The sequence below is a fragment of the Lepisosteus oculatus genome, chromosome 9, assembly GCF_040954835.1.
Source record: "Lepisosteus oculatus isolate fLepOcu1 chromosome 9, fLepOcu1.hap2, whole genome shotgun sequence".
In the NCBI taxonomy this organism is placed as follows: Eukaryota; Metazoa; Chordata; class Actinopteri; order Semionotiformes; family Lepisosteidae; genus Lepisosteus; species Lepisosteus oculatus.
Window position 1 is genome coordinate 31,358,738 of NC_090704.1, and position 13,734 is coordinate 31,372,471.

The 13,734-nt window shown below is 50.1% G+C and overlaps 2 protein-coding genes and 1 long non-coding RNA gene across 6 annotated transcripts in view; 1 reads left to right on the forward strand and 2 right to left on the reverse strand.

Annotated features, from left to right (window-relative positions):
- myoc (myocilin) lies at positions 1-6,799 on the reverse strand. The gene is made up of 5 exons (XM_015356468.2): positions 6,038-6,799; positions 3,333-3,401; positions 2,857-2,982; positions 1,783-2,288; positions 1-1,579 (listed from the first exon to the last, which is right to left on the reverse strand). Exons 1-5 carry the CDS (start codon positions 6,510-6,512, stop codon positions 1,301-1,303), a joined length of 1,455 nt encoding a protein of 484 aa, XP_015211954.2. The 5' UTR covers positions 6,513-6,799; the 3' UTR covers positions 1-1,300.
- LOC107078532 (uncharacterized) overlaps positions 4,344-13,734 on the forward strand; it is a 13,867-nt gene continuing 4,476 nt past the window's right edge. Inside the window, exons 1-4 of one of the 3 annotated variants that reach the window (XR_011190452.1) lie at positions 4,344-4,684; positions 5,475-5,841; positions 7,767-8,607; positions 8,940-9,064. This is a non-coding gene — a long non-coding RNA (uncharacterized lncRNA). Of the gene's footprint in view, positions 4,685-5,474; positions 5,842-7,766; positions 8,608-8,939; positions 10,343-13,734 lie in introns of those variants that run through there. The other 2 variants (XR_011190451.1, XR_011190453.1) reach the window with 2 other exon arrangements.
- The window catches only part of vamp4 (vesicle-associated membrane protein 4), a 17,565-nt gene continuing 15,335 nt past the window's right edge, over positions 11,505-13,734 (reverse strand). For both annotated transcript variants that reach the window (XM_069194396.1, XM_069194397.1), the window contains 2 exons: positions 13,612-13,663; positions 11,505-12,891 (listed from right to left, as the gene is read on the reverse strand). In XM_069194396.1, coding sequence (XP_069050497.1) covers positions 12,866-12,891; positions 13,612-13,663 — 78 coding nt within the window. In that variant the 3' untranslated portion in view covers positions 11,505-12,865. The remainder of the gene's footprint in view (positions 12,892-13,611; positions 13,664-13,734) is intronic.

Below are 13,734 nucleotides of genomic sequence, written 5' to 3' on the forward strand. Positions count from 1 at the left end.
TTGGATAAGTATACATACTCTTTATTTTTCCTTTTCCAGCATATAAATCTATACAGAATTCAGTATTAAATTAAGACACGCAGGAAAAAGCAAGTCTTGATACCGCCTTGTAGAACGGGTGTCAACACTAGTGGCGTTGCTCCTGTCAGCAGTGGTGGGGGCAGAGTTTGAAGGAGAAGGGTTGTCAGCACTGCTTGGCTGAAGTGAGCAGTAGTTGGTTAAAAAAAAACAAGTTTAACCTTTAAGGTTTGCTTGAGTTTCATGGTGTTGCTCAGAGCAGCTTAACACATTTAAGTCAGTTCAGGGAAAAGTTATCTTTAAACTAATTGAAGTGTTTTCTTGCAAGCAACTGTACATCGTTTATAGATTCAGTGCATTGCTTCACATGAGCAAATCGTTTTTGAAATCATGCCCCACACTTAGCAGCACAGACTGATCAGGATAGATTTGACAATGAGGCTGCTAGCAAGATACTATCATTGTGAATAGCGAGATTCTGCAAACTTGAATAATAGGATGTCATTAATAGGATATCATGTTTAGTTGTCAAAAACCTATGGGTGATGCATGTATATATCCACTTGTCCAGGTGTACATATTATTTGTACATACATTTTGCCAAATGGACTGTGTGTTGGGAGGGACTGACCATTTTGTACACTGAGACTGCAAGGGTGCTGTCCTGTTAAATTTGTCTAATTAGAAGAGTCTTGGATCTGACAGCAGCCATTTGTCAGGGCCAAGCATTCATGCAGTTAACTCGCTACGCCTCGCCCTGTTTCTTGAAACCCGGACCACTTTCCTCTCTCTTTCTTCCCCCACCCCATCAATGCTGTATGCTAAACACTCACACAACAGACAAACGAACATCATAGAAAAATAATTCATCTGAAATGCACGGCCTGCGAGCATGGCCCATCTCCCGCTCGCCACCTGCTCCTGCTCTGATAATCCGCTTTCTCCAAACCAACGGACCTCATCTCGGCTGGCAGTCTGGTCGTCGCTGCCAGTTTCTCTGAACCTGCTTGTGCCATGGAGATGGGAAGAGTTGACAGATCTGGTAGTTAATCTGATAAAGCCTGTCCAGGGAGGGCGAGAGCAGCTCGGAGTCTTTAATGGAGGCACTGAACTAGAAATCTGCAGATAGAGGAGATGCCTGAAGGTGGGAGGAGTGTGGCGTGGTCTTGTGTGACGTGTGACGGGACGTGAGGTGTGTGTGTGCATGCGCGGCCATCCCCTTGCACGTGGGTTCTCATGTGGCGTGTCGGATGGCGTACGTTGGAGCGTCCCTGTGTGTAGCTCAGTGGCTCTCCAGCCGCACCTCGTAGCTGACCATGTGGAAGTTGTCCCAGGCGTACAGCTTCCTGCTGGTGGGGTTGTAGTCCACCATGCTGTTGTAGCGGTAGCGGTTCCGGAAGGGCACAGCCACGGGCTTGCTCAGGCCGCTCTCGGTGTTGAAGCTGTAGTTGACGGTGGTGTCGGGGGAGGTGTAGCTGTTGATGGTGTAGAGCGTGCCGCAGATCATGAAGGCGTTGGCCACTGACTGCTTGTGGATGTTGGTTTCCCAGCTTCTCTGCACCTGGAAGGGAACAGAAAGAGGTTGATTCAGCCCTATGGAGCTTCCCTTGTCCCTGTGCAAGACCATGTGGCTTGGAAGCTTCTGCCCTGTATTAGCAGTTGGCCTTCATCGGGGTCGGGATAGTATCTCCTGCGTGTTAGTTTCCCCATGTTCTGCTTGCTGAGCTCACTGGAGATAGCCAGGGGGTGAGGTTGGCTACGCACCTCCAGAGTGTTGGGGTCCAGCCGGGAGATGACGATGGCGCCCCTGGCCTTGCTGGTGCTGTATATCGCCCAGAGGCCCTTCTCGTCCGCGGCCAGGTCGATGTCGGTGTAGCCGCCCCAGGAGTAGGGGTACTGGCCGTGGAAGCCGGCGTGCGGCAGCTCGCGGCGCGCGGCCACGCTCTCGGTGGCCAGGTCGTAGCGCAGCAGCGTGCGGCTCCGGCGGCGCTGGTAGTAGAGCGAGCCGCGGTACAGCGCGGCGCCCGTGCTCTCCACCGGCTCCGGCAGCAGCAGCACCTTGGTGGGGAAGCCACGCGCCAGCTGCTCCTCGTCCTCGTAGCCGAACAGCTGGCGCACCTCGCTGCCCACCGTGTCGACGCGCCACACGGTCTCCGGGCCGTAGGGGGCCGCGGGGAAGGGGTCCTTCATCCACACGCCGTACTTGCCCGCGATGCTGTCGGCCTTGCGGTGGGTCTTCGGCTCTCCCACCCAGACGAGCTCGCCGCAGCCTGCGGAGAAGGGCGAGGGGGGAGAAGGAAGTACTGGCGGGACAGGGGGAGGAGACGCTGGGGCAGAGCACACTTCAGTCCCGTACACAGCTAGACAGTCTCGTGGCATGGGGAGCAAACAGGGTACACGGACCCTTCCGGACGCCCTGGCGAGAGACCGCCCAGGGAAATCAGGAGGGGTATTCACGGTTCTCCGGAAATTCCCAGGATCGTGGGGAGGAAGCTGTGGAGGACGGTCTGTGAGCTCCCTGCTGCTCTTGTTTCTGATGGAGCAGCTGCTTCAGCAGGGTTTTGGATCTGTGGGGGAGCTGTAGTGTGTGGCTATGCAGGAACGGCCATCAGCCTAGAATCCCAGTGCACAACAGTTTGGGCCATTGTGGATTGCTGCACTGCAGCCTGCAGCTTGTATATCTTAATGTACATGAATATATAGTTCTTTTCTGCTATATTATTTTAAATTAGCATTAGGTGGGGCATCGATCTTTAAGTGTTTAGCCCTAGACTTAATGCACAGGGAGAGTTATTCTGTGGCCCCGCTGCGTGTGGGCAGGGGCTGGCGGCGCCGTACCTGTGTCGCCTTCAGCAGGGGCAGGGCCTGGCCCTGAGCCTGCTGGGAGGAGTCGAGACGCAGGCACCTCTGTCACCTCTGCCTTGAATTCCTGGTACCTTGGCACGCTGAAGTGCCAGGCGGGGTCTGAAACACACACAGAGAGAGAGAAAGACAGTCATACAGAGATGCACGAGGTAGGCAGGTTGTGAAACAACGATGGACAAGAGCAGACTGCGTCAGACTAACTACCCCACTTCTCTGGGCTCCATCACTCCCCTCGCTGTGATGGAAACGGGCAGAATTCCAGCTTTCAGGAGGCTGGCTGAAGCCAGAGAGCTGTTTTGGGTGTAGGAGTGGCCTGTGTGGCTAATGATTTCTCTGTAGAGATGCTGGCGTGTATAACGGATGTTGGCCTGTGCATGGCAGTGATGCAGCAGTCTGTACAGAGCCGGACTGAAAGAGCTCTGGCCCTGTGCGAATGCAGGGTCCAGTACCTCTCACCCCACTGGGGGATTCGGATGATCCTCTGGGCTGGGCCACCAGGCTGGACAATAGGTTAGATCCTGTGGAGAGAGAGAGAGGAGAATTGTAATAGATGCAGGGGGAGAAATCAAGTACAGGGCTCATGCAGAGTAACCCCCTCCCAGCACTGGCTCCACAGCAGTGATGCTCCAATTAGGTCGCTGACCCAACTGTGCAAACATAGAACTGCTGACACAGACCTGGAGCCCTTGTGAAAAATATTTAATGCAAATAAATTATGGAGCTCATCTCGATTGAGAAGATGAGGATGAAGCCCCTCCTTCATGCTGTAGCTCAAGCATGCCTGCTACTCTGGCTGAAAGGCAGGAATGCTCCAAGAGGAAACGTACACCTAAGGTGGGGGGGGCGCTGGGTCCCTACTGAACAGCTTTCCCAGCTGCTTTGGAGACTGGCAGACTGAACCCCCCCCCCACCCCCCCCTCCGGTGTAGTGAGCCACTACAGCTCCCAGGTGGCAATGTTGTCCCACTTCTCTGAGCCAGACTGGGCTCAAACCCCAGGAGGCAGTGCGAGTGTTCCCACAGCTGGGCGTGTTTACAATGACATCGCCACCCAGAACTACACAGTGTGCGGGCACCTGCTACAAACCACTTGCCCAACAACTGAAGAAAAAGCACATGAGGAGTTAATGACTAAAATACTTGCATGTGCAGATTTCATTTTTGTAATCTGTCACGTGTCTGGCGCATGTGCACAGAAGCAACATTTGCAAAAGCGCGTTGTTTTGGAAAACATTTCGAGTTGTAGCTGGTTCTATAAATGTTGTCATTACTGAATGCTTCGGCCTTTTTGAAGTTGGACATATCAGCCAGGTCTCTGGAGGGAGGGTGGTTTGTCTTGACTCACAGTCAGTTGGTAATGTTTAGCCTCAGATTAAAGTTTGACACTGACAAATGATGGAGAAATCAGTGATTAAACCCAGTTCTTATAAAACTGCAGCTAAGCTCCATGTGTGTGCTTGAGGCAGTCCTGTTCGGGATTGTATCGAACAGGATGGCCATCGGAACATCTGGAGCAGTGCTGCGGACCTTGATACTAACCATCTGGCATATGGCCTTTGTTGCCCTGGCAAGTTGTGTTTTCACTTGACAAGGGCCCTGGTATCTATTTCCTGCTTCCTGACCCCTTGAGCACAGGACATCCTTGGCCTCTCCCAACCTCTCTGACCTCTTTTACAGCCTTAGTGTCTGGAGCACAGCATGACCTCTCTAGGATAATGGTTCTATGGACTGATCTCTACCCTCCCCTGCCTTGACCGTCAGCTGCCCATCCTCCTCCCTCTGGCCTGGGAGGGTCTGCGCTCCGTGAGTAACAGCTGCATTCTGCCTGAAAGGAAACCCCAGGTTCCTGAAAAGATTACATCCGTTTCATGATGACAGGTTCATGATCCGGGTCTTTTGAACTTCAGCGCAATGCAGACGGCATTTCTAATCAATGTTTCAAGATGGCAAACATCTACTATGACTGAATCTGGAGTTCTGCACAGAGAGAGTTTACTACTGCATATCCCACTGGAAGTAAAACCCCCCCAATCAGTATAAAAGCTCCCTCAGTGCTGGCAGCGGTTTGTCTGAATGAATGAGTTCCAGGATTCTGTTTGCAGATCAGTACCGTGGTCTGTCTGTTTCAATCCCACATTGCACTCTGCTCAGCTGCAGCTCTGGCTCAACTCAGCACTGAGCTCTCTGCACCACGCTGGCTCCGTCTGTATCCCAGTCTAACCTGACCGTTAAGCCGCATCCTCATTAGTGCTCTTGTTTCTTGCATTAGAACGGGCGCATCAGCTGATACTGATACCATGAGGAACCGCAGACAGATATAGGATGAGGCTGGACAATCTTCCAGAATCCATACAGTTTGTGTCCTTTGCATTCCTAATGATCGCCAAAACAACCCCTTTACAACATCTATGAGGCGATAAGAAGAAGATTTATCCAAAACAAACTCTCCAGAATAATTGGAAGAAATTCAGTTCCTTATTCCTGACATCAGATGTGTGCTGTTCTCTGGCTGCTAGTCCAGCTCCCCTCCCTGGTCATTCTCAATCTGTCACTGTCCTCCGGGACCTAAGATGTGCCCTCCTCAAACCTGCAGAACCCACAGCGGGGAGCTGGAGCTGCGACTGGCCAGGGACATCAGGGCTGGTCAGCGAGAGGGACTCCAGCAGACCCACCAGCCTTGCCGTAGGGACAATCGGCTCTACCCCGAGTCTCGCATCCGCCAGGCTGGGGTTCGAATCTGCACTCGACTTGCTCAAAGCCATCACGACCACCGCGCCCTTCCACCACCCCCAGACCTGCCAACGCGGACGGGACGCCTGTTCAGGGACGACACCTGGCAATGCAGGGCAACAGTCTCGGAACCTTTTTATTAACATCTGAGCGGGCAAGGATCCAGAACATTGCACGGGGTGTGGGAATGACGCTCATGTCCACAGTACGAGACCTCCGAGACAGAGGGGGTGAGTGTGACCTCTGGGGACGCGAGAGCAACACCTGCATGAGCTTTCACACCTGTCACACTGCTGTCAGTGAAGCGCACAGCCTCTCGCACACGACAATCGCTTTTTCCCCTCTCTCCCTCTCTCCCCGCCCGTTTGCCTCTGAGCTGCTTCATCTCCCTTTCTGCCCCGGCTGCTCGACTCTCTCCGTACTCACCGCTGGGGGGTCTCTGGCCGCTGTCCTGCAGCGTGGCGGCCTGGGGGGCGCACTCTCCGGCCTGCAGCTTCTCGTTCTCCCTCCTCAGCGCGTCCAGCGCCCGCTGCAGCTCCTGCACCTGCCTGTCCAGCCCATCTCTGGCTCTCTGCAGCTCCCTCTTCTCCTGCAGCGCCTGGCTGTACGCCGCCTGCAGCCCCCTCTGCCCCCGGGCCCCCTCCTCGCTGCCCCCTGCCCAGCGGCTCGCCAGCGCCTCCAGCAGCGCCATCCGCGTCTTCAGCCCGTCCAGCTCCTGGCGCTGCAGCGCCCCCTCCTGGCCGGGGGGGGAAGGGCAGGTGCCCTCCTCAGGGCTTGGCACGGTGAAGGTGTAGTGGCAGCGCCCGTTTTGGTCGTTACCCCTCCGCAGCGTGGCGCTGCTCTGCGCCAGCCCCCCGCCCCACAGCAGGCAGGACAGACACACGGCCGCCGGCAGCCACATGCTCGACACAGGGCCCGTCTCCTGCCCTGCACCTGTGCCACTCTCTGCCTCGCTCCCTCTCTCCTCTCTTCCTGCCCTTGTCCTGCTCTTCTTCACTGAGCTTTCTGCTGCGTCAGTGAGAGCTCAGCGCCCTGTCTCTGCACCTGACTCCACACTCCTCCCCGGTTCCCCCTGCCTCTCTCTGCGTGTACCTGCCTTGTCTCTCTCCCTCCCTCTGTGGCGCACTGGAGCTATCCCTGATCTGTCCTGACCTGTCCTAGCTCCAGACACTCTGAGCGCTCGCAGGCAGATCAGGAGATATTTATACATCTGGGAGGGCGGGACGGTGAGGGCGAAGGAGGGAGGCGGGATGCTGTGTTTTGGGATTGCCGAGTGACAAGAACATTCCAGAGCAGTGTTTGGGAGCTCTTAAAGCAACAGTGTTTCTCTGTGTGTGTGTTGTGAGGGTTATTGTGTCTGAGTATCCACTGTCATTTCATGCACATCAGTTCATGCATTTTTGAAGGAAAAAGGGGATGCATCCACACCATACCTTTAACTGTATATTCCTTAGTTATTTTGGTTAAATCAAAATGTTGAAACCTATTCCATTTTTCCTATCGCTAGTTTATAAACTGTTCTAGTTGCAGAAATTGCTGAAGATTGATGGATTGCTAATTTAAAAGCCTAAACAACTCAATTCAATGCATTGCTGTGCATAGTAATATAAGAAAGTACTGATCCAGGTGAATATTGCCCGTCCAGCTAAACGAGCAAACTGGATTAAATGCTAAAGCTCATTACCAAGCAACAGTTACCAAGGGTTACATATAGAGAGAAGTAGATTACAATTTGTACTTTTTTTGGCTTCTTTGAAGAAATCTAGTAGCAATCATGACATTGTGTATCTGGATAGTTCGAAAACCTTTGACAAGGTTCACCATGAGACTCGTCCTTCAATTAATGGTGCACAGAGCAGATGGACTCCAATCTGGCCCCAAGGTAGGACAGAGAGGAGACATTTCTGGGATGGACGGGGAATACAGTGGAGTCCCACAGGGCTCAGTGCTCGGACCACTGCTCTTCCTAAAACTCACACGGATCGTGTCGATTTGCATAAAAATGATGGATGATACAGAGCTTGGGTGAATAACCAACATCCAGCGCAAAAGTAAAAAAAGGCAGACAGAAAGCCTGTTTATGTACCAAGAATTGCAGTATAGAAAGAAGTCTTTCTTAAACTGCAGTGCTCTAAAGTAACATGGATCATTTCAGGGCTGGAGGCAAGGCACTATGAGAACCCTTTTTTCTGTTCTCTGTGTAGATGTCCAAGAGGAGGCTTGACTGAGGTATGTTTGGGGAGCAGAACAAGGTAGAAACTGGTTAGAAGCAATAAGTAGAAAAACCTTTTTTACACACAGTAAATTACTGACTCATGGAATATGCTTTACGTTGTGGCGACAGAGACCCAGGGAACTCTCAAGTCATTGCCTTATTTTTTTGTTGTGTTGTAAAAAGTGCAGAAAAGTCAGACCTGGGAACTCTTCTGAAATCTGAAAGGCCTTTCTGCCTCAGACAGACAGTTAAACTAAAGAAACACATCATCTACAGCAGATTAACTTGAAATTGATTTCAAACAAAATTAAAACATTTACGTGTTTCCTTTATTGAATCATGTCTGCGAAGTGAAGAATATTCTCAGATTCCAATTCATTCCCTTCCAGCCCCATGTTGTGTTGACAGGCTGGGTGTCTTGAATATTCAATCTTGACAGACCCTTAACTATAAATCCAAGGGTGTTGTAAACAAGGTATTGTTTACAGACAGCTTTGCATAAACAGAACCATGTTGTTAGAAGTTTCAGATTGGATTGAATTTTAATGTCAGTAAGATCATAGCCTGATTTATGTGCTTAACTTGTTGGAAAATAACTTGGCTGCATGTCGGAGCAGACCTTGTGCTGAGATTAAACGTTGTGCTGAGATTTTTTATAACAGACCAAAGCAGGATTTGTTTGAATTTCATCGGAATGAGCTGTACTAAAATGCAGCTGTACTGTCCATGACAAAGGCTGTTGTCTGTGGCGGACGAAATGAAGGAAACGCATTCTTTTTTGGTATGAAAAATGTTCATCTGTAGGTCCCACACACCTTTTCAATGTCACGTCTGAAGCTAATTTAAATTGAAGGGTACACCAAACAGTGTCTAAGTCTAGTTGTGATGATCTTTTGTTTTTCAAAATGTAAATGTAGTTCCTTCCAAATAACTACAAATTCAAATAATCCTAATCTGTTACACGTGTGGAGTAGTGCAGGGGATTACATTACATCACCACTTCCCTTCAGCACCTGCTAACCTGCACTGTGGCATGGCGTGTGCTCAGGGAGGTGTTGTGCTGTGCAGTGCCTGACTGATTAATATCTCTTGTTGCGTTTTTTTTTTCCCAAGCACCAGAGGGATCTTTCGGACTGCTCTGCCCAGAACTGCACAGGAATGTCAGGGCGCCAGTGTTTGGGAATTCTGGAATATGCCCGCCGTGGGGAGCTGGGGATTGGATTTCCAGTTTGGGGAAGGTATGCCCAGAGGGGCAGCTGAAGGAGTGTCCTGTTACTGGGCAGAGAGAGCCAGCTCTTTGGCAGCGTGCTGGAACAGGGGCTGAAGCCTAGTGCCTTTCTCCCCGGAGTCACTCTGACTTGGCCTGTTTCCCTCGTCCACACCTCCTCTTCCGACCACGCTGAGCTTTCTGGGACCCATTCTGTTCTTCATCTTCCTCCTCTCTTCCGTTCTGTCCTGTTTTTTCTTGAAGTCCTTCAATTCCACTGCTGTGACAAAACTCTTTATGACCTCTTAGAAGGGCATTTTTTGATAGTTTGTACTGTTCGTTCAGCAGCATTAAATGAATTCTGCGTGCAGCCCACTGTAGACGCTGCTTGTGCCATTGCTGTCCGTCTCCTCATCACTGATGAACCCGCCGTGTCGCTGGGTGACAGTCCTGGACCGCAGTGGCTCCACTGTGTTTGGAAGTGCTGGACACAGAGAGGGCAGTACATACAGTGACAAATTCAGGTCTCAAGATCCCACTTATTAATAGTCCAGGACGTCTCCTCTCTGCACATTCCTTCACTCGGGGTTTGTGTGTATCCCCTCTGGGTAGGGGGACAGTTTAGTACTGCCCCCTTGTGGGAATGAGGAGCGGCGGTCTCTGCCTGCCCAGTGCAGAGCGAGTCAGCTCAAGAGACGCCCACTCAGAGCCCAGGAGGGAGATGATTGTTTTCACTTACTCCTCGCTTGAGTCTTCATGTTATTTTCTCTTCATCTGTTTTTCTGCATAAAATATCTCCTGGACCCTCACCTTCTTCCTTCCCTGCATTTTCCCACTGTCTTTGTCTCTCCAACCTCCCCTCTGTCTGCCAGCTCCTTCCTCTTTGTCACCATTTCCCTGAGTGCACTGCTGTGGGTCAGAGCCCAGGTCCTGCAGTAATTACTTTTTGGTCCTGCTTGCCCTCTTGTTCCCTGACACTTGCCTCATAGGCTTGTTTTTGTGGAGCTGTCACTCCGGCCTGAGGTAGGATTTACAGTATATTGCTGCTATTATAGTTTTAATGGGCTCTGAGCTCATTAAACAAGTAGTGTAACAAATACTCTTTATAGGGGCAGCAGATGTGCCCTACTAAGAGTGCAAGGCAGGTCTGTAAACACACGGCCCTGAAGTCACATGCCTTCAGCCTGACTAGAAAGAACATCAACAAAGAATAAAAGGAGGGAGGGAGGCAGAGAGACTGAGGGGGGGGACATTCAGTAACATTAGCAGACTGCTCTCCTCCCTCAGGAATTAGGTAATGGTTGTACACATTCTCACAGAGATCAAAAAGGTGTGCTGGATTTGCCAAGTGTTATGTTTAAAAAAGCGACACCATTTTTACTTCCAGCTGTGTCCACACCCTACGCCGTTCATGGGAATACAGCTATTCACCACAAAGCTGGCTCGCAGGCCGAGCTTAGATTTCCGGAACTGGGAAAACACCTGCTTAGCATTATTAAAGCAGAGCAATGTTTTTGTGTACTGGATCAGTGGTCCTTTCACGCCAAGAAAGCTGCAAAACAATGCTTTCATAAAAGCAGCCGGCTACAGTTTGCTGCCCAAAGGGAGCACATGGTCATCACTTGGGCCCATACATCCCAGGCAAACGATTTTCATGTTCATCCATTCACTTTGAAAGTGGACCCAGGACCAGGAAGAAAATCAGCTGGAGGACACAGCTGCTGTCTGAGGGAAAGGAAGAGCAAAGCAACTGTGACGTCAGTGTCTCACCAAGAAACAGGAGGCGTGTTCCTGAGCCCTAGACATACAGTATACATGTCTGTGCAGCAATGGGAGAGCCTGGTGACCGTAGGGCAGCAGTGATCTTCAAGTCCCAAGAAAAGATGGGCAGCGGCCTGCACTAGTCAAAGCACCCAGAAAGGGGCAATTTGGAACAGCCACTCAAAGTTAGCCTGCTGTGTTTGGTAGGGTTCCACTTCCCACAAGCACAGTCACCCAGGTAACAGTAGAATCAGCTGCTTTACCATGGTACCAGGAGGGTCCACTGAACATATAGTACACAGCAAAAACTATGGGGATTAATGACTCTCTTTCACATTTTAATCGGGAAACCGGACCCACTTCCAGTCTGTCAGATCCAGAGTAGTGAAAACAATGTCTCAGGGAGAACGGGATGCTGGAAATACACCTGCTTTCCTTCCGTCTCCTGGTCCACATGGCCTAGTGCAGACGAATGTGAGCTGGGGACACCAGACTGCGAAGAGAAATATTGGAACCGACCGCACAGTGGACTATGCAGATCTGTAATCGAAAAGCAGTAACAATGTAATCCAATAGGTCCTGGAGACACGAGGCATCCTGGTTAAGAACAGGCTGTTCTGGAGCAGCCGGCCCCATCCGCACCAGCTGCAGCAATCGCCCAGCTCCTCACCCTCTCCTCTAAGGTCAGAAAGAGACAGATCCTGAAGCAGTCGCTTTAAATCACTTTATTCCAAAGAAACACATTAAACAAGTCACAGTTCACAAACACATTAACGTCCTGAAATATATGCACTGAGGAGATATATACATATAAATTAAAAATGATAAAGATTAGATCCTAATTTACAATTTTTTCAGATATATTTATGAATTGAGAAAGGGAATGTTAGACCCATCTTATCATCTTAACACCATGCGATGGGCTTAATATTACCCCATCGTGTCTGGCTTTAGAGGTCCCTAGCCCAAGCACACCCTCAGCCAATCAGTCTCACAAACACTGCAGCTATACATTAAACATCACCGTGTAACCTGGAATAACCCCAGTAATTACTACAGCTCCTGCACTATCTTATTTTATACTTTAAGACACACCCGCCTGCCCCACTAACACAGCAGCAGATAGTGATGAACTAGACTATTTTCCCTGTTTAAAGGAGAGGCTAATAAAACAGCCTACATACATATAAGACCCAATCCTGCATATTGCATGTTTATATCCAGATGAAAAAAGCTCATTTTGACCAAATATGAGTCTGAAAGGATTCAACATATAGTATTCAAGCTAGGGGACCCTGGTTTGCCTTTCCATCCACCCTAAAGTTACAAAAAGCACACAGTCCATTACTGCATCTGGCCCAAACAGATCTGAGGGAGTCAGTGCTCAGTATGAACGCAACCAGGTCCCTCCACTAACCTCCGAAGTGCCGCAGGTCAGCTGCTAGTCTGGACTGGCTGGGGAGTCGGCTTGTAAAAACCACTCACTGCTCCTGAACCCAGACAGCTGTCCCCAGTGGTCCACACCCTCCCCTGCTCTCAAAACCATAGCCTCCAAAGACAGACTGCAGATGGTACTGTGGTACTTCACCAAGCAGACCTACAATACGGACAAGCACACATCAGCTCACAGGCACCCTCCCTCTCAAACAGGCCCAAAGTGTGTTTTCCATGAAAGGCAAATGTTGAAGACTTCTGTGAATCTCTGAAGAGGCAGGGAGTTGAATCAAAGCACCTAAATCAGTGGAATATAATTAGAAAAGGATCCATCCCCAAAAGCTGGAGCAGACAGAAATCGCTGTGCTGTGGAACACAGGAAGTGAGAGTTGGTCAGGGTAAAAGCAGTTCCTGCTCTTCCAACAGCATGCTGTTCCCGTGATCCCTTTGGCCCTTGGGAAGTGGTACTGGACTGTCCCACTGCACGGGAAAGGTAGGATATCAGTCTTCGGTCTCCAGGGCTGTGCGCAGGGGAGAGGGGGGAGGAGGGAGGAGATGTGGATGGGGGAGACGAGAGATGGTTCTTCTCTCCTGCTGAACTGCAGAATCTCCCTGCTGCCCCTCTCCCACTCTTCCACTAGTGGTACTTCAGGATAACAGGAACTAGAGAGAGGGAAGAGATGGAGAATCGGTTTCCTGGGTGTGAATAAGTTCATGTCGTGTGTCAGCTGTGCGGGTGCCTGACAAGGCTATGAATGTATCTGTAAACTTGGTCTGGATGAAAGAATGGCCACATTGTGTCCAGAAGGGCAGGATCTTGCAGCTGATATAGATGTCCATCGTCCTTCACCTGCTAAAAGGCTGGAAAAAGGGCAACGGTGCCCTTTTATGTGTAATTAAATGAAGTAGTGAGGAACTCAAGCCGGATCAGTAATGTTAAGCACTGCAGTCCTTGAAAAGCAGACTTTTCCACCCCAGCTACATGTGGGAGGTGTCAAAACTTACATTTCAAGATGGCTTCTACTTCCGTTCATTTTTAACTGTTTTGGGGGCTTAGGCGGCTGAAACTCAGTAGTTCTTGGGCTTTTGAAATTAACAAAGGAGTGAATTTCCATTTCCAAGAAAACAACTAATAACATAGGAAAGGTTATAAACGAGAGCAGCCTACTATATTAATAATATAGATATTAATAATAGCACATTGATCCGGGAATCTCGCTCTCCAATTTCCGATAGGATTGCAAAGATCCCTGCAGCTTCCTGATTTCAGTCATAACCACGCAAAACCAAGAGCTCTGTGTATTTAGTACGTCTTCAATGCTGGGGTCCTTGGTCTGTTTGCAGGGTTATTGGGTGTGTCAACACAGTGAAAGAGAGGCTCACCTATGATGATTAGCAGCACAATGACCACGACCAGAGCGATTATTGCCTTCATCTGTGAAGGTGGGAAAAGATTGATTCAGAATTACTTTTAAAAAAAAGTATGAGAAAAAGGTCAACAATACA

Excerpts from the sequence above, each read along its gene's own strand:
- myoc (XM_015356468.2), bottom strand. The coding sequence starts at position 6,512 with ATGTGGCTGCCGGCGGCCGTGTGTCTGTCCTGCCTGCTGTGGGGCGGG. Across the intron at positions 3,402-6,037 it reads CGGCCAGAGACCCCCCAGCG|GATCTAACCTATTGTCCAGC; the intron begins GTGAGTACGGAG and ends CTCTCTCCACAG. Across the intron at positions 2,289-2,856 it reads CCCTGCTGAAGGCGACACAG|GCTGCGGCGAGCTCGTCTGG; the intron begins GTACGGCGCCGC and ends CCTTCTCCGCAG.